This window comes from Aedes albopictus, chromosome 2, assembly GCF_035046485.1.
Source record: "Aedes albopictus strain Foshan chromosome 2, AalbF5, whole genome shotgun sequence".
Lineage (NCBI taxonomy): Eukaryota > Metazoa > Arthropoda > Insecta > Diptera > Culicidae > Aedes > Aedes albopictus.
In genome coordinates, this window is record NC_085137.1 from 383,536,274 (window position 1) to 383,556,452 (window position 20,179).

The following is a 20,179-nucleotide window of genomic DNA, read 5'->3' on the forward strand; positions in this document are numbered from 1 at the left end:
GGGCTGCCTTAACTCTCATATGATCACGGTGTGTCTGGTAGAACAAATTTATTACAAAAAAAATGGGCATCGCTAATTTTTACGCTACGTGAAAGTTGACGCTACCAGCTTTCATCCAAGCCCAACATCGAAATATTCCATCGGGGGAACTTTTTCATACAAAAATTGGGTATGTTTGTTAAGTAGAAATAGGGATCAATTTGGAACCGTGCATTTTGTATGAGGAAAAACAGTATTCTGAAAAAGTTGTTCGGGATCCCTCGGTGGATTTTTTTGGGGAACACGTTAAATGAAAGCTAGAAGTCCATATTTTCGAAAACAGCGGATTTGGCGATGCCTAATTTTTTGTGATAAACCTTCACCATATGCACGCCGTGATGATATGTGTGTTGCTTGGGTGGGGTTTCAGGAGCGTTGCAAAGGATTTCAGGGGTGTTATAGGAGGGTCTCAGGGGTTTCGAAGAGGTTTCAGCGGCGTTTAAAGGAGTTTAAGATCATTTAAAGAGGTTTCAGGGATTGCTCGTGTGATTCCGAGTGGGTGAGCTTCAGGGAGTTTTAGGCGGTTTAAAGGACTTTTTGTGAGATTTCAGGTTGTTTCGGAATGGTAGGGTGGATTTTCAGGGAGATTTTAAGGCGTTTGAGTGGTTTCAGGCCAGCTATTCCATAAGGTTGTCTATGGAAGTGGTTTTAGGACAAATGTTTCATGAAATTTCCAAAGCAGTTGTGATGCTTCCTGGCCCTGGAACCCATTTGGAATTCTCTTGGAACAGCCCCTGGGACCTTTATAACGGCCCTGAAACTCTCCTAAATCATTCTAAAAAAGGCTTTGAAACTAAAGATGGGTGAACCGTTCGCGAACGGTTCAAAAGAACTGATTCTATGGTAAGAATGACTGACCTGTCGTTCGTTCGAAAGGAACGGTAGTTATTCTCCGTTCTCTCAAAAAACGAGAAAACTGAATGTTCCAAAAACGTTTATTCAGCTTATCCAATGAACAAAAATTTCCGAAGATTGATTGATTGATTTGTCTTTACAGTATGCGGCAGGAAAAAATGCGAAAGTGTTTTTCAACTTCAAACCTCATTTTCATCCATTTGACGTTAACCAATCTATGTTTCAATGTTCCATGATCTCTAATAGGCTAGTTTTCTAAAAAATTAACTAAAAATTTTCCCATTTTGGTCACTAACCTTTACAGGGCGGCCCCTGAAGCTGAAGACAATCAGAATTTTCAAACAGCTGAAAAGTACACAGGTCGCTAAATTTCGTATCTGATAAAACAAAATTTTTAATTTTCTCTACAATATCATCAAATATATGGACTTATTTCATCCAGTATGTGAAACTACATGGCTCTGGATCAGTGTTGTCAGGTTGTTCATCGAATTTAAGCTATTTTTTACTGTTATAGTTATTTTGTTTAATGACCATTGGGCGCGGAGTTTATTGATACCCGCTTATTAGGCTTACATTATCACATGTTAAACATCAAATATGTTTATTTTTATTTTGCAGTGATAGAATATAGACATTGACTGATACACTATCATGAAAAAATAATCATATATATCCCATATTTAGCGTGTAATAGTGCCTTGAACTTTTCGCATTTTTTTCCTGCCGTACCCTGTATTAAAGAGACTTTCAGCCCTTGGCATCTTTTCCGAAGACGTACAGCCGGTCGGAGAACAGCATTTGAGAAATGACTGGTCAATGCACAAGATCACAAATCTACACACTTAGAAAAAATGACGGATTACGGTAAAATTTTACCGTAATCTCAACAGCTGAACGTACGGTAAAAAGTTCGGTGATTTTTCAAATCACCGTACGTACTGTGAATCTCAGATAAACGCATCTGTCAAAATTACCGGAACGTTCGGTACTTTTTACAAATTTACCGTAAAAATCGCAGAACGTTCGGTATGATTGTTTACGAATGAACTGTCAACATCACTGAACGTACGGTAAATTTTACAAATGATCCGTAAATAATACTGACCGTACGGTAGTTTTTCACAAATTTACGGCGATTTTATGCAAGCACAAAAACCTGTATTTTCATAAAAAGGTCGATCATGGGATTGAATACACGACCTTCTGATCAGGAACCACACTTGCTGCCACTGTACAAGTGAGTCTTGCTTGGAGGTGATGCGCAAATTCTAAAAGAACTGATGTTCAAAGCTGCCGGTGTGGCTGTCAAACGCAATTTACAGTAGTACGGTAAACTAGTCCCATCACCGATCGGTTCGGTAAAATATTCACAGATCTCCAGTAAATTTGTCTGATTTCACCGGTTCTTAGGTGATTTCTTAGATTTCACTGTTTTTCTCCTGTAATTTCATCGATTTCACCGTAATACTGTAGTTTGCTTGTTTACAGACCAGTTTCGGTGATTTTTTTCACCGAATACTGTGATTTATTCTAAGTGTGTAATTTGTTTGCAGAGTTGTATTTACAAAATATAAAATAGTTTCTCTGATTACGTAATTATAATTATTATAATACGTGAAACCACACTAAAATAATACTTGACCAGTAGATCTTTAGAAGATCATTAGATTAACAAAACAACGAAAAAACCTACTGAACGGTAGAACGGGTCACGAGAACTAGTTCTTCCTGAAGATCTGTTCAAATGAGAACGATTCCTTTGAAAGAACTGTTTTGCCTATGAAACCATCTGAAACGCCTCATAAATATGCTGACCCCGGCAAACGCTTCTGAAACATTCCTAAAATTCTCTAAAACTCCCCAAATCCCCCCTGACACATTCCTAAAATTTGTTGAAACATCCTGTAGCACCCCACAATATCCCCAAGTCCCTGAAAGTTTCTTTGGAATCCCCATCATGAAACTCTCCAAGAACCTCTGGAATCCACATGATTTACCTTAAAACCCTCTGAATAGCTGGCAGGCCCGGATTAAGGATTGTGGGGGCCCGGGGCCCGAGTGGATGTGGAGGCCCCTCGGAGAGATGACCAAAAATGTTTTTCCTTATTTTCGAACAGTACTTGAGTAATATCAAAAATAAAGCTAATGTTAGCAACCAAAAAATGTTTTTGTGGGGGCCCCTAAAATGTGGGGGCCCGGGGCCCGGCCCCCCCCGGCCCCCCCTTAGATCCGGCCCTGATAGCTGGTAAGTAATACCCCTGGGAATCTCCGTAATGAGTAAGATTCACACAAAACTGAGCTAAACTGGTACAGCTCAAAAAATTAGTAAATTGCATTTCCAGCGATAGCGCTGGCCCAAGTGCAAAAATCCAACCAATTTATGCCGTATAGTATTCTTCACATCAGCAAGAATATTATACGACTTAAACTGATGAGATTTTCGCACTGGGGTCAGCGCTAGCGCTGGAAATAAAATTTACTCATTTTTTAGTTGTCCCACTTTAGCTCTAAAATGAGTAAATTTTCTGACCGTGTAACTTACTTAACCCCCCTCCCCCCCTAAAATACATGAAAGTCCATATGGAACATCTTAAAGCTTTTTGGAATCCACTAAGACCCCCCTGAAGCTCCCTCGAAACCCCTTGGAACCTTATTTCCACCCATTGATTTGGCTTAAGATATCCACTTGATGATTGAAGGCTATGATTGGGAACTCGGTATCTGAAACGTCAGGATCTTAAAAATACCTGTACCAGTGAGCCTTCTGGCTCGTGAATTGCAGAAAGTTGGCGTGTGATCGTGATCATATGTAGGGTATGCGTGCGGGTAATCTCACGCTCCCATATTCATCCAACAAAAAATACAAAAATAAGAAACAAAACAAACAGTGCTTCAATCCTTTGTTTTTCGTAGGATGAAAATGGGAGCCACATGCTTAAGAAGGGATGTGGCCGATAAACGACAAAACTGATCTATGAAGAAACACGAATTTAGGATTGTAATCGATCTGGGGGGAATTCTATCGACTGAGGCAAGCGGGAAGTGATATTTTATCGACATAGCAGTCTCTTATGGAAATCAAAAGTTAATTTGTTTCAATGTCCGACGTTTCGATGTATAACACTTTTGCCAGGATTAGGATTGATTTCCATAAGAGACTGCTGCGCCGATAAAAAAAAACACTAATATTGTCATCGATGACGCCAATGCGCAGGTCGGAGGAGAGAACTTTTTCTGTCCAACGGTAAGGAGAACCTCCACTCCGTCACTAATAACGACAGCCTGAGATTATTTAACTTTGCTGCTGCCAAAGGAATGGCCATTAGTAGGATATCTGCAAGCACACCTAGAGACATCCAAACGGCGAAGTTTGCAACCAGATATACCATGTTCTGCTAGAGGGCCGGCACTTCTCGGACGTCATTCATATAAGAATTGTTGGAGGTCCCAATATCGACTCGGATCATTATCTCGTAGTTAGTAAGTTTCGAGAATACGGCGATCGATGCATCTCAAAATCATCGGCGATACGATAGCTGATCACCAGAAGCTCGACGAGCTGACTAGTGAGATCAACGCAAGTGATAATCTCAATACTTTGTTAAAGTCTATCCACGGAACAGTGAGTACAGCAGCGCGAGAGGTGAAGACACTGCTCAAAAACGACATAGGAACGGGAATTTTGATGAGGAGTAGCTACCAGAAAGTAACGGGCAAGAAGAATGTTGCCAGCAGCCGAATGCTGGTGCTGATTACCTGGAAGACCAGAGAGCGATATAGTTTTAGTTTCCCATTGCTCATGTGTACATAAATGTGACAGCGAGCCTCCCACCAAATTGTCTCCTAGCTCTTCAAAATCGCAGTGTGCTGCGCTGCTAGGAGGCTCACGAAAATCCTGTGGGTGCGAGCAAAGCGCATAGCTCCCGGGGAGCTCGTCTCATGTGCTGCATGAGCTGTTGGTATCTAAGGTGAAAAACAACTTCTTGGTAACGAAGAACATCAATAACTTTTTTCCGTACACAACTCAAGTGTCTCGTTGGTCTATGCGATACGACTAGGGGCTCTCAATGCAAAGGTTAAGGTTTCAATTCTCGTTCGTTTAGGAAGTTTTTGTCGTGAAATTTTCTAATTTAATCAGCGCATGAGACGAAGCTCATGAGACACATCTTGAGAAAAATGAGGCACACAACTTTCAGTCTCAAAATGTACAGAGCTCCTGGGAGCTCGCTTGCAATGAGGCTCCCGTACATGGGACTACAGCACGTGTACATCAACTCTGCGACAGCAAGAGTAGCCACAAAACGAATTCACCGATTCCTCAGGCGCAAGAGAGTATGGGATAGAATGATATGCGGGGGTTTTCATGAAACTGTCAATGGCAAGTGGAGTAAAATAGCGTCTTTCCCGTCATGTGCAAGGACCGTGATGGAAACTTGCTGCCAGAAAAATCAATTGTGGCTGTTAGGTGAATTGAGCATTTCGAGGAATTGTTGAACGGTGGGAATGGGAGAGCGTACAGGCAGACTTCGAATCGACGACGACAGACAAGCTGGTGAACCTCCAACGCTAGACGAGCTTAATACAGCCATTATAGGGCTGAAGAACAACAAGCCCGGTAGTGAGCAGCTGTACAATTCTTACATCGTATTATATTGAAGATATACTTTGATATATATATATATATATATATATATATATACGAACTGCCTGCTAGTTGGTTGGATGGTCTCATTTGCCCTTGGTTGGATGCCCTCATTCGCCCAGAAAGGCGAATTTCGTATGGGGCGATCATCCATAAATCAGATGTTCACATTGCGGCAGATTCTCTATAAATTTCAGGAGTACACCCATCATCTGTTTATTGAAACATGATTTTCCGGCGAAGCTGATTAGACTAATTCGTGCGACGCTTGATGATTTAAAATTTCGTCATCGTTCGTTACCTTAGACAGCTTTAATCTCGACAATGCTCTGTCGTACTTACTGTTCAACATGTAGATGCACCGCTACGAGTAGTAACCCATCAAGTACACTCCCGTGCAAAAGTTTGGGGTCACCCCCTGAAAAGCATGGAAATGTTTTACGGTCATATCTCAGTCATCTTTCATTTAATCTATTCGTTCTTAGACGCTATCGAAAGATAAAGAGTTAGATTTGATTCGTAGGTACTATTCACAAATTTCATATGAAAGTTTTAATACAAAAAGTTTACCTAAACTTACATGTTTTTCCTAAATCTGTACGAAAAATTGTTTTCCATGTAATTCAAAATTGGGTCGATCAAATTTTAAAATTAAAGTTGCATTAGAATCCTATTTCTATCCTCTTTGAGAGCCATTCATTAGATTTTAGCGGAAGATTTTCTAACATAATTTAAATTATCGAGTTAGGTTTACAAGTCACCGTGCAAAAGTTTGGGGTCACCCCTTAGTATGGGAACGTCCATAAATTACGTCACGCAAAAATCGAGCATTTTCAACCCCCCTCCCCCCTATGTCACACTTTTTGTATGGGACCTCTGAAATTTTTGTATGGGTCGTCACATTTTGCTGAACCCCCCCTCCCCCCTTCAAAGCGTGACGTAATTTATGGATGTCTCCTATGCTAAATCATGCAAAAGTTTGGGGTCAGCTTTCAAATGAAGTCTGAGTCGGATTTTTGTTCAAATCGTCATTTTTCTGGTGCAATTACATTTTTTTTCTATGATAGTTGAATAGCAAGACACAGAAATGGATATGAAATGTTCATAAACTAAGTTCTAGACTAATTTAAGGTGGAAAATAGCATATGAAATCCATACTAAATCAGCTAAGTTCGTTATATAAAGTGCGAAAGAGGATAAAAGTGAGATAAAAACGACTTATTCGTGAATTCTACCCTATATAACTGTAAGTGTGAAAACCACAAATACACCATTACCCCAAAAAACCTAACTCGATAATTTAAATTATGTTATGAATTTTTCCGCTAAAATCTAGTGAATGGCTCTCAAAGAGGATAGAAATAGGGATCTAATGCAACTTTAATTTTAAAATTTGGTCTACCCAATTTTGGATTACACGCAAAACAATTTTTCGTACAGGAAAAACATGTAAGTTTAGGTAAACTTTTTATACTAAACATTTCATATAAAATTTGTGAAAAGTACCTTCGAATCAAACCTAACTCTTTATCTTTCGATAGAGTCTGAGAACGACTGGATTAAATTAAAGATGACTGAGATATGACTGAAAAACATTTCCATGTTTTTAAGGAGGTGATTCCAAACTTTTGTACGGGAGTGTACTTGATGGGTTACTACTCGTAGCGTAATAAGTATCAACTTGATAAATCATTGCTCTTACTTTGATTCCACTTTATCAATCCATTTCTCTTGACCCCTTATAATGCCCTGCAATCCTTTTTCTCTCTCCATGGAAAACTGCATTGCACCTTATCCCATTTGGACCCTATGGTATCTCTCTTTGTGGATTTTTCTTGAACCCTCTAAATTTTCCCATGAGCTCCTCTGAAAGTCCCATTGATCCCTGCCCTTTGTTTTGAGTAGAAATAGGAACACTGTGCCTATATTTGAAATGGATACCCTACCTACATCGTGGACTTAATGAAAAGAAATTTTATATCTATTTTCATATACTTAGGCTAAAGTTTTGATATTTCAAAAACGTTTCATTAGAATCAAATTCCGATGACCTCATCTACTTCCAATATACGCTATGCATCTAAAACATTTCTAATATTTAGAGATTCAATAGCTCAAAATTTCCGCCTTTAATCAGATTGAGTTGTTGGAATAATTATTTTATTGTTATTGTTATTAAGTTGTCATTAGGTTAATGCCGTTTTTTCTTTATTATCCAGTTCTAACCTGGGTTGGAACTGGATCACAGTTTCAACCCCAACCCGATTTCGGTTTCGCTTGTACTAAAGTTTGTTTGACGTTGTTTGTTTACACATTTTCCGCCAATCCAGTTCCAACCCAGGTTAAAAAAGAAAAAACGGCATAAGTTTATTAGGGAGATTATTAGCTGAAAGCTAGTACAACTCCATTTTTTTTACAGAAGTGTTATGGAAAGTCTAGTGGAATCAATGAATTAGTGTAAATTGTTTAAGTGGGTTAGTGTCATGTGCGTGTTACCATTACCATATGATAGAGATGAGAACGAAATTTAGGAATTTCTTTGATAAAAACAGGAATACTTACGATTACGAAAACTCAGATGCCGGATCTTTTCCACATGAAAACACTAATCACTGTATCGTATGGTCATGACATTCACATGCACTTTCCAATCGATGTGTAGGTGGGAACAGGCAGAGGATTTATGATAGCATGACAGTACATAATCTCACGAACATCCATTGCATGAAACTTGTTTAATGATTCAATTTGGCAACCATGCTCCCGTATGTATTGTAATCGGCGATTGTTGTTTACCAATAAGCTCCTCGAATAAAACGGCGTGCATGTCGAGTTCTTATCAGTAGATGAGTTTTGGTCGATGACCGTAAACAATTGCGACAGTAGTCTATTGAAATGTGTACGGGTTTTTATTTTTATCATGCCCACGAAAAGTGTTGTTTGACCTTTGGTTTATTGTTTAATTTTTCGATTATGACAGTTTTAATGATATAAAGGTAATTCCAAACTCCGGCATAAAAATGGAAATTTTGGATGAGTTCAAAAATGTTCCACCACATGAGGAAAATAATTGGAAATAAAATTATCGGACGGCTTAAAGTAGCTCATAGCAATTGAATGATTTATGATAATTGAATTGCATGCCAACGGCATATTTTTTGGAAGCAAGTACTACATCTTTTTTCCGTTGTAGGCATAGAGCCGAGCACGCACAAAGTGGACAATAATTGATTGTGCGATGTAAACTTACCTGAGTACACCATGCGGGAAGGCAGCAAATATGTAGTTACGATCCGCGGGCAGGTCGACCGTTTTGTGCAGTGTGGCCGGGAAATAAGTCTGGAAGAGCTTCCAGCAGAACAGGTTGCGGAACCATTTGACGCTGAAAAAGTAATATATTTATATCGTTAATAATTTTTAGCTACTACGATATTGATACAACATTGATTGCCATTTCAATGGTTCAAGAACTTGACAATCTATCTATCTATCTATATATAAATAAATGAATTTCTGTTTGTCTGTCTGACCCTTATGGGTTCTCAAATCACTGTACCGATCGACGTGAAATTTTGTATGCAGGAGGGTGCTAGACTTGTTAATTTTTGGCGAAGCTAACACCGTTCTCGCAAAACACTATTTTATTTTGTTGGTAAACGTTCAAAATTTGATGCAATTCGGTTCACTGGTTTCCGAGATATGACAGTTCAAAAATTAGTTGTCTAAACAATAGTGTTTTACTAGAACGGTTCTAGCTTCGCGAAAGATTATCAAATCAAGCTCATATTTGCACCAATGATGCACGCACATATAACAGTCAAACGAAAAGTTACACCTTGTTGAACTTTTTAGTGACAGAAAAAAAGTTGCCTATCCCAAATATTTTGGCCATCCCTTGTACAATCTATGTTTGGTATTAAAAATATATAAAAAAGTTTTTTTCTGCTTGTTTCGAAAAACTAAATAACTTATTTCAGCATTTCCTTTATATGCATGATTTCTCGCTGAATTGTTCATAAATATTTTTTGTGTGTTATAAATTTTGCAAACTCAAAGCTTCCTCACTTACGTACGTTCCTATACGTGACCTATGAACTGCCATTAAGATTGTACGTTCATTTCGCAATCTGTTTCCACTCCGCTAGGTAGATATTTGAAATGATTTGCAGTATCGATTGTTGTTACCCGCCGAGAAATTTTCAATTGATAAGAGCAATCACTTATCTGTGACCAAATGCGTACATAAGATTTCAATAGCTTAGTTCCCATAAACAAATCAAACACTGAATTGTGTTGGTCGATTGATTACTGACATTAGCAGATGTGTGAAAAAAGCGTTGATATCAATACTAATGAATACTACGTCATTACATTATGGAGAGGGACAACTTTACATTGATCTAACATTTTGACTGGACATTGTAAATATCCCTTAGCTCGTGAATATCACTATAGGAAATCTCACGAGAGCTATCTAAATGAATTCCTGGATGAATTTCTGTAGAAATCCCTGTTTGCTGTAATAGCTGGACGAATTACCTTTATTGAACTCCTAATGGATTTTATGCACAAAATTTTGAAGGAATTTCAGGATTAATTTTTTAATCACTTGTAAACATTTCTGAAAGAATTCTCGATAGAAATTTCTCTTGAACAATCTCTCGCGGAATTCTTAAAAGAATATATGGAAAAAATCCCAAAAAAAAAAAATTCTGAAGCAATACTTGCAGAAATATCTGTGGTGAAATTTCTTTGAGAATCATTGGAGAAAATCTTGAACAAATGCCCGAAAAAAAACACTGAAACAATCACGGTTCATCCAGTTAAAGTTAAAGTTATTCCAGGAGAAATTCCCGGTGGAATTTGTGGTAAAATTCTTAGAACCCAAGAAATTCCTCATGGTAATACTTCCGGGATTCCTCCTGGGGTTTCTTCAGGTATTTTTTCAAGACTTCCTCCAAGGATTTACTTGGTAATTTTTTATGAGATTTTTTCAGGAACAACTCTAGGGATTCTTTGAAAAATTCCTCCAAGGTTTCTTCCAGGAACTCTTCTTGGGATTCTACAGGAATTGCTAAGGAATTCCCTGAGGAATACCTCTTGGGATTGCTTCCGGGATTCCTTCAGGACCTGCTACAGAGACGCCTCTAGAAGTTTTTCTACGAACTCTTCTTAGGTTTCCTTCAGGAGTTTTCCAGGAAATGCTTCAGCAATTTCTTCAATACTTCCTCCTGGAATTTCTTCAGAAAATCCTCCCGAGATGCTTCCAAGGATTCCTCCAGAGATTTTTGCAGGGATTCTTTCAAACAATCCTCCATGAATTCCTCTAGAGATTTCTCCAGAAGTTCTTCTAGATATTCCTTCAGGAACTCCTCCAGGGGTTCCTCCAGGAATTACTCCAAGGGTTCCCTCAGGCATTCCTACAGGAATTCTTCGAGGCATTCCTACAGAGATTCATTTTGAAATTACTCAAGGGAACCCTCTAGGGATTTCTCCAGGAATTCTTTCAGGTATTCCTGCAAGGATTTCTGTTGGGATCCCTCTAAGGATTCCGCTAGGACTTCGTTCAAAAATTTCTCCAAGAATTCCTCCAAGCATTCCTTCGGGCATTCCTCCGGGATTTTCTTCATGAATTCTCTAGCAATTCCAACGGAAGTTCCTTCTAGAGCTTATTCGAGAATTCCTCCAGGAATTCCTTCAGGGATGCCTCCAGAGATTCCTGTAGAAATTGCTTCAAGGATTCCTCCAGGGATTCCCAATAAAATTTCTCCAAATATTCCTCCAGGTGTTCCTCTAGGCATTCCACTAAGCATTCCTCCAAGAATTGCTTGAGGAATCCCTCCAAAAATTCCACCAGTTTTCCTTCAGGAATTCCGCCTTAGATTCTTCCAGGAATTGTGTCAGGGTTTCCCCCAAGAATTTCTCCAGTAATTCTTTCCGGAGATTCTTCCAGGAACTGCTTCAGGAATTTCTCCAAGAATTTATCCAGGAATTCCTTCAGGGGTTGCTTCACGAAAATTAAGGAAATCCTCTGCATATTCTTTCACAAATTCCTCCAAGGATTCCTCTATGGATTTCTCCAGAAATCATTGCTGGAATTTCTTCAGAAGTTCCTTCCAAGGATTCCTCCAGAGGTTCTTTTAGAAATTCATGCAGAAATTCCACCAGGAATTGCTTTAGGAATTTGTCCAGATAATTCTTCAGGCATTCCGTCAGGAATTTCGCCAGGAATTCCTCCCTGATTTCCTCCAGGGATTTCCCCAGGAATTTCTTTAGGAATTCCTTCGGAAATCGCTCCAGGATTTTTTCCAGGTATTCCTAAAGGAATTCCTCCAGAAAGTTATCCAAAAATTTCTCCTCCGTATATTTCTCGAAGAGAAATCCCTCTAGAGATTCCTCTAGCGATGTCTCCAACGATACCTCTAGATATTTCTCTAGGAGTTCTTCCAGAAATCCCTTCAGGCATTCTTCCGGTAATTCCTCCAGGCATCCCTGAGGAATTCCGCCGGAAATTATTCTAACAATTATGTCAGGGATTCTTCAAGGGATTCCTGCATGGGTTCCCTCCAGAGTTTCTACAGTAATTTATCAAAGAATTTCTCTAAGCGTTGCTCAAGTTATTCTTTCAGAGATTCCTCCACAAATTTCTCTATTTTTCCAAGGATTCCTGCAGGAAATCCACAAGGAATTCCTTCTGGAATTCCTCAAGAGATTCCTTCTGGAATTCCTCAAGAGATTCCTTTGAAAATTCCTCCGGAGATTCCTCCCAGAATTCCTCTGGGGATTCCTTCTGGAATATTCCGGGAATACAATCACAGATTCCTCCAGGAATTCTTCCAAGGATAGCCCCAGGAATAGACCCAGGTATTTGTCCACAGATATCTCTAGAAATTGCAGCAGGAAAAAATTGGAAATTCTTCAGAAATTCCTCCATTGATTCTTTCAAGAATTGCTCCAGGAAATTGTTCAGATATATTTCAAGGAATTCCTCCAAGCATTTCTTAATGAATTTCTCCTGGAATTCCTCCCGGATTTTCTCCAGGTAGTCCTCCAGTAATTTCTCCATGGCTTTCTCCAGGGATTGTTCCAGGAATTCATCTAGTGATTCCTTCAGAAATACCTCACGGGATCCCTTCAAAAATTTATTCAGGGATTCGTTCAGGAATTTCAATAATCCTTCCATCATCACTTAAGAATTTCTTCAGGGATGCCTCCAGGGAATATTGAATATTTGAATATTTTTTTGAAATTATTTTAAGCATTTCTTGAAGTCCTCCAATAATTCTTTCACAATTTTCTCCAGAAAATCATTTAGAAGTTCATCCACGGAATTGTTTAAGAATTCATCCACGAGTTCCTTCAAGAATACTCCCTGCAATTCCTGTCAAAGAATTCCTTCAGAAATTCGTCCTTCGATTCTTTCAGGACTATATTTTGAGGTTATTTTTTGTTCTCCAAGAAGTTATCCGTAGATTAATTCAGGAACTCCTGCAGAGATTACGGAAGGTGTTCATTTAGAATTCATTTAGTCTTCAGATATTCTTCCAAAAACTGCTGTGGGATTCCTTAAAAAAATCCACTAAAATACCTCAAGACGGGGTGTTTTTAATTTTTTCAACATGAAAATACAGCAATGACCCGATCAGAAAGGCATAACAAAATTATAACCGATTAAGTTATTTATTTCAAAGATTTTTCATAACAGAATGAGTTATAAAATTCGCCGGTTAGGTGTTAAAATAACAAAATATATAACTCAAATTGCTCTAGTCATAACATAATTATAACAGGTCTTGATACAATTATAATAAGCTTCTAACAAAATGAGAGGGGCGACATATGCTGAAATGGTTCTTCATATTGGTAGCACCTCTATAAATAGACTCACTGATCCAACAAACCGGAGAGGGAAAGTATGACGTCACCATACCCAATAATGACGTCACCGTGCACGTTACTACAACCCATTTAGTTCTCTGCTTCAATGTTGTGTGCGCTCATTGTGCACTAGAGCCAGCGTTCACTACTTCGTAGCTGGAGCCCACATCGCTGTACCTACGCGAATGGACGTCACACGAAACTGTTCTTAATACAGTTGATAGCAATTATATCATCGTATATTAACTAAGTTGAACAGATAGCTAATGACTTTCAAATAGTGAAAAGTGTGGAACTAAGCACTAGTTGCGCCAGCGTTTATTTAAATGCGTTTTTGGAATGTTTTATTTCATTATTATTAATTAATGATATTCCTTCTGCAAAGTTGTTCAGTAGTATTATGGCGCTTAAATAAGTGGTGAATGTTTCGGTAGGAATCCACCGCAAATTCTTGCAAGTATATTTCGTTGGGGAATTTATGAATGAATTTTTAAAAGGATAGAAAAAAGCATTTCCATAATGAGTCATTTGTGTAATTGTCGATAAAATTTGTAAAGAAACCTTTTAATAAATATTTGAAGTAATTTGTTTACGAACACAGAGCGTTCAGAAAATCCAAAGGGATATAAAAACACTTCGTTTCGCTGTTGAACTGAATATTTTATTAACTCTAACAAAACAACTACACTTCATTTCAACTATTTCGATCGGCAGATATGCATACACAGATTATCTATGCGAAAAAAAGCTGTAGTTAATTGTAGTGATATTCACAACAGAGACTGAGTGACCACATACTAAGAAATTTCGAAAAAATTGGGATTGGATTGAAAAGTTTAAGTTTAAAACTAGAACCTAATTAATTACTGAGATCCTTCAGAATTTCTGATGAATTTTCCCTGATGGAGAATCATCTAAGGAATTTGTGATGCAAAGGCTGAAGTAATTTGCTAAGAATGTATTAAAGAATCTCCCTTTTGGTTTCACTGAAGAAATTTTCAAGGGACGATATGTATGTTGGATTTTAAACTTAAGTTAAACCTTGCGGGAAATCCCTATCACGAATGATCTGTATACTGTACAATTGAATTCATATTAGTAGTTTAAGTTGAGAGCTCCGACAGATCAAAGGCGACGTGATCTAGTCGATGAAATAGGGTATGTGTGCCATCAGTAATCTCACGCTCCCATATTCATCATATTCGAAAACAAGCGATTACGGAACCGATTGATTCCGTTCTTTTTGTTTTCATGGGTGCTCACTTCTAACAAAAAATACAAAAATAAGAAACAAAACAAACAGCGCTGCAGTCCTTTGTTTTTCGTAGGATGAAAATGGGAGCCACATGCTTAAGAAGGGAACCAATACCCTATAATTGCTGAATTGGAATGTGTTTTCGTGTTCTATGATCAGAGATGATGGTTCATAGGAGTAGTTCACTTGGGATCTCAACATGTATATGAAATAATCTTCCAACAAATCCTTGGGGCAAATTTCTTTGAAGAATTCAAAAAGGAGGTCGTGGAAAAAGTCATGGAGGAATTGTTGAAGAATTCCTTAGAGGATTACCCGGAAGAATACGTGGAGGAATTTCTTATGGATTTTTTTGCAGAAATTCCTGGAGGAACCCTTTGAAAATTATTGGAAAAAATATCTAGAAGAATTCCTTGGAGGAATTACCGTAGGAATCTTTAGAGTATTTTTTGTAGGAATCATCGGAAGCCTTTCTTAAGAAATCCTTGGAGAGGTTGCTGTAGAATTCTTCAACCACAATTTTTAGAGGAACTCTAAGGGAAATCTCTTTTAGAACTTTTGGAGAAATATTTAAATATTTGACTGGGGGATCATCAGTAAGAATTCACATAGGAATCGTTGAGAAAACTCTCGGAGAGATCTCTGGAAGAACTTCTAGCGAGCTCCCTAGAAGACCTACATGAGAAATACTTTTAATATCTCCAGAAATATTCCCTGAAAGTACTTCGTAGCCATCCATAATAAACATTCAACCTGTAAGACATGTACAAAATCCTGTAAACAAATGTAAACGCCGCGGTTCAATTACATATAACATTTTCCACTTGAGAGCCAAGGACTACACGACAACTTCGCTGATGAGTGATGATCCAAACTTCCTAGGACAGCAGAATAATGAGATTTAACATATCAAGTAGCTCGTAGTAGTGAACAACTTTGCTGAACATACGAACTGTGCAGGTGATCTGGATCATGATAAGAAACATTTAAAATTACCCAATATCATCACGTAATGGTGGAGTTGCTTACCTCATTTTTCACCTTCCAAATTCATAAGCTTTCTGTACAAATTTGATGAAGACATGAGCTCTTTTGGTAGTTCATATAGGGTAGGTAATCAAAATTTGAACCAAATTGCGGCTTTCTGAAGCAGTGCTAATTTTAAGTGATTTTTTCTTCCACATGGAAATAATTTACTACGGCATAATCGTATGTACATGAAAGCCACGGGTATAAGCTTTCTGTTAAATGGTAAAAAGTTTGTATTTGCACCGAATTTCATTGAAATATTCGATTTTTCATCAACAATGATTTTAATCTTAATTTGAACCAATTTTAATCTTAATTTGAACTATTGGCGGCAGCAGCTCGAGCAACTCACAAAACAGCCAATTCCATGCTAAACAATGAAAAATCACACGAATCTGCTAATTCTCATACCTATTTTTCATTAGGCAGTGGAATCTCAACTCAGAATGTTCTAAACTCTTCAGGAACTTGCAAGAAGGGCCCATATAGCCGAGGCGGTAAACGCACGGGTATTCAGCATGACCATGCTGAGGGTGACGGGTTCGATTCCCGGTCGGTCCAGGATCTTTTCGTAAAGGAGATTTCCTCGACTTCCTTGGGCATAGAGTATATTCGTGCCTGCCACACGATATACACATGCAAAATGGTCATTGGCAGAGGAAGCTCTCAGTTAAAAACTGTGAAAGTGCTCATTGAACACTAAGCTGAGAAGCAGGCTTTGTCCCAGTGAGGACGTTACGCCAAGAAGAAGAAGGAACTTGCAAGGGCCCATATAGCCGAGGCGGTAAACGCACGGGTATTCAGCATGACCATGCTGAGGGTGACGGGTTCGATTCCCGGTCGGTCCAGGATCTTTTCGTAAAGGAAATTTCCTTGACTTCCTTGGGCATAGAGTATCTTCGTGCCTGCCACACGATATACACATGCAAAATGGTCATTGGCAGAGGAAGCTCTCAGTTAAAAACTGTGGAAGTGCTCATAGAACACTAATCTGAGAAGCAGGCTTTGTCCCAGTGAGGACATTACGCCAAGAAGAGGAGAGGAGGAACTTGGAAACTAAGTTTGGATTTTTCCATCCCCCAAGAGTAAACAAAGCAACCACTAGCGCAATCTACAGGCCAACACTAGAAGCTCACCCCCGTTTACTAGTTCAAATTTAGATTACAAATGGTTCAACTTAAGATAACATTCTCCAAGTAAGAATCACTTTAATTTGATAATTTTGTGATACAATGCATGAGCTGTACGAGTGCACCGAAAATGTGCTTTCTCTTGGGGGAAATGAGTGAAATCACAGTGATTTTTCAATTGCCTGTTTTCCATGACAAAAACGCTTTTTTCAATGCTTTTAAAGTCCATGTTATCAGGTTATATTACGGAAAGCTGTTTAACATCTTTTTCGGGACAATATTTGCCTGAAAAGTACGTCGTTTTAATGAATTTTGAAATGGTTCAAATTAAGATTACAATTTGACTAGTTCAAAGTTTGATTTCTTACCCTAATAAAGGATATCAACAATTGTGTATTTTCCCAACACAATGGCGCCATACAGCGGTTAATTTACGCATTAAGAACAACAAAAAAAAAATTCATTAGTTACACATTGCATTTAAAAAAATATTACTGAGTATGTTATAATGTTGATGTAATGATGATCAAATCACATATTCATTTATTGTAACTGACTTTGTTAGAACCTTGAAATAATACAAACTAGTTTTCGTACCGATTCCAACAAATATATCTAAATATAACAAACCTTGATATATATATCAACCGTTGATATAATTATGTTATGTTTTGTTATGCCTTTCTGATCGGGGATGGTAACACCCAGCACGCTTTTCTTGAAAATTCATCGCTCAGTTTACTCTACCACCACCTGGTGACAATGTTGCACATGTACGGTTTGAAGGCGCTAGTATTAGACGCTAAATCTCAAGAAAAACGATGTGCGTGCATCTAGATGTTGGTCGATGGAATTTGAGCTATAGTGTTACGTTTATTTGTCTGTGCTGGAGGGATAGGTTTTGCTTGTGCCTTTTACTGATCAGTAACATAGTTATTCATACAGTAGGGGAGACTGAGGAGACTTGATCCCTGGGGAGACTTGTTCCCCCCATATTTTCTCGGAATCAAAAACAGTTTTCTTCTAGCATATTTTTTCCAAAACGACATCTGGACGGACGACAATGTTTTGGCTACAATTGATTTTAATTGTGTGTTGCATTATTTTTTAATGGCTAATGGTTTGTTTTCAGTCCTTCAGAAATCTTTTAGGCGATTCCGAAAAATCTCAATAACTTTGTGAAAATTGAACCAACTCGTGTCAAAATTTCACAGCACATAGTATAAATAAAGTACTATCAAACTTATTTATTCAAATAAGGCTGTTATATAAATGTTTCAATTAATGTAGCCTAGTGTATACAACAGTGACATGGGGAGACTTGATCCCTCGAGAATTACACACACATTATACATGTGAAAAATAAAATTCAATTTGAGAGCCTCTATTTACTCGGAATTCTAGTATATTCAATGATAAAACGTGACAGATAATTATTATTTTAGAACAAACCATGAAAAGGGGGATCAAGTCTCCCCATTTTCAAGATACGGCATATCCTTAACAATTTAAGGAAATCTTATAATTTCCAATACACCGTTTTCATCAAAAATGCAAGAAAACTTGAAAAGAAAATGAATAGGAAGCTTCTGGAGTTATTTTTCCTTTAAATTAACCATGTGCTCAAAAGGGGATCAATTTTGACCCATTTTTGAAAAATACATCATAAGACATGCCTCCATAAAAACACAGTTTTGAAAACTTTAACAATAATTTAAAGTCCTTCTGTTTTGTATAAACTTGCAATAGATGTTTACCAGCTATTCTGTACGAAAAATGGATCTAGTTTTGTGTTTTTTCTTAAAGTTACAGGCAAATTAAAAAAAAGGGATCAAGTCTCCCCAGTCTCCCCTACTTCTCCTTTGATTGCTAGCTTTCAAAAAGTTAAACTTTAACCGGTTATCACTGCCAGTTTTATAGACGACTCCCACTTCGTAGCACTGAGTCGGAGGCCGAGTTTCTTACATGAACGACTCGTTTGACACCGCAAAATCACCAAGATTAACTACCAGAGAGCCATCGGATAGTTCAACCACAAGCCGTAGGGGCACCCTTGGAGAACAATAGGTAATACCTTTCGCCATGAATGACGCTCTGTGCTTATAATCGTTATGTGGTCTTGCAGCCCCATTTTTGCATGTGCATTCCGATTACACGGACCGTTGTGAACCCCAGTCAAAGAGGCCCTTCGTAAGGTAAACTCTCACATTAAAAATTGTAGTAGAATCGGGGAATTAACTCACCCTCGCGTCTCCTTCATAGGAGGGCCTTTTGTCCGTAGCCTAGAACCGTCCCAAGCGACCGTGACGACGATTGCCGTTGATCACTACTCCCAGACCTCATTACCGCAGGATTGCTGATTCCCGCAGGCGTGTGCGACGTTGCGACCATCGCCGACAAGTGCACCTCACTAGCTCGTCGTCGTCGGGCGAACGAAGAACCCTGCGTCACCATAGTGCAATGCCCGCGACATGCGTGCTTGACGCGTGACAGAGGAAGTGCAACACAGTCTCGCTGCAGAGAGACTTCGCGACAACGGACTTGTCGCGCGACAGCCCTAGTGCATTGGCGGTGCGAGAGAGTGGAGCCGATCGCAGAGCATTGCGACATTCGAGCCGTAAGGCGACGTAACATACCCATTCTTCGGGACGTTCGAGATGCAGTCGGCGCGACATCACGGGGCCCCCAACGTAGTTCATCAACATCAGCGGTTATAGGGCAGTGCCGAGCTTAGGAGATGACTGTATGTATCTAGTATATAAGCATGAATGAAGTAGACAAGAAATGAGCAGCAAATATTCTCCCATTATACTGAATTCACGCCGAATTATTCATGTAGTTTTTTGATTATTTGGCCTAGTTACTGCCACTCAAAATTCAATTGATTTGGGTCGATATCACGTAATTGTTACCGTGATTTGAGATTGCCTAATCCGCACGCTCATCATTACTTTAGAGTCTAGATTCCTTTTCAAGGCAATTTCCTGAGAATAAAAGGAATATTGTTACATTGGCAAGTTATTGCAACATTTTTCTCCCAATTCTGAGCTACGGTAATGATGGGTGTAGTTGAAAATATCGACATTAATAGTTTTGGTGTTAAGGATTGGACTAAGGCAAACTCCCCAGGTTAACTGGTATCCAAACCACGAAGTATACCGTAACTACGGTACCGCGAAATCTGATTCCTGGGAGTACCTTGAACCCAGCTATGCTTCTACCTCAAGTACCACTCTTGTCGCAGAAGAGTCACGGCGGCGCGGGTTTTTGTTGCGAATAATTCATTATGTTTTACTTCTAGAAGTAAGTCACAGTGACGTCTGCGCAACAAAAACCTGCGCCGCCGTG

At 38.7% G+C, this 20,179-nt stretch overlaps 1 protein-coding gene and 1 long non-coding RNA gene across 4 annotated transcripts in view; one reads left to right on the top strand and one right to left on the bottom strand.

Moving 5' to 3' along the window:
• The window catches only part of LOC109403232 (2-acylglycerol O-acyltransferase 2), a 58,976-nt gene that overhangs the window by 19,204 nt on the left and 19,593 nt on the right, over positions 1–20,179 (bottom strand). For all 3 annotated transcript variants that reach the window (XM_062853131.1, XM_062853129.1, XM_062853130.1), the window contains exon 4: positions 8,790–8,921. In XM_062853131.1, the coding sequence (XP_062709115.1) occupies positions 8,790–8,921 (132 nt within the window). The remainder of the gene's footprint in view (positions 1–8,789; positions 8,922–20,179) is intronic.
• On the top strand, positions 8,100–19,647 carry LOC109428322 (uncharacterized). The gene is made up of 4 exons (XR_009997935.1): positions 8,100–8,535; positions 18,744–18,898; positions 18,957–19,026; positions 19,094–19,647. It is a non-coding gene; the product is annotated as an uncharacterized LOC109428322 (long non-coding RNA).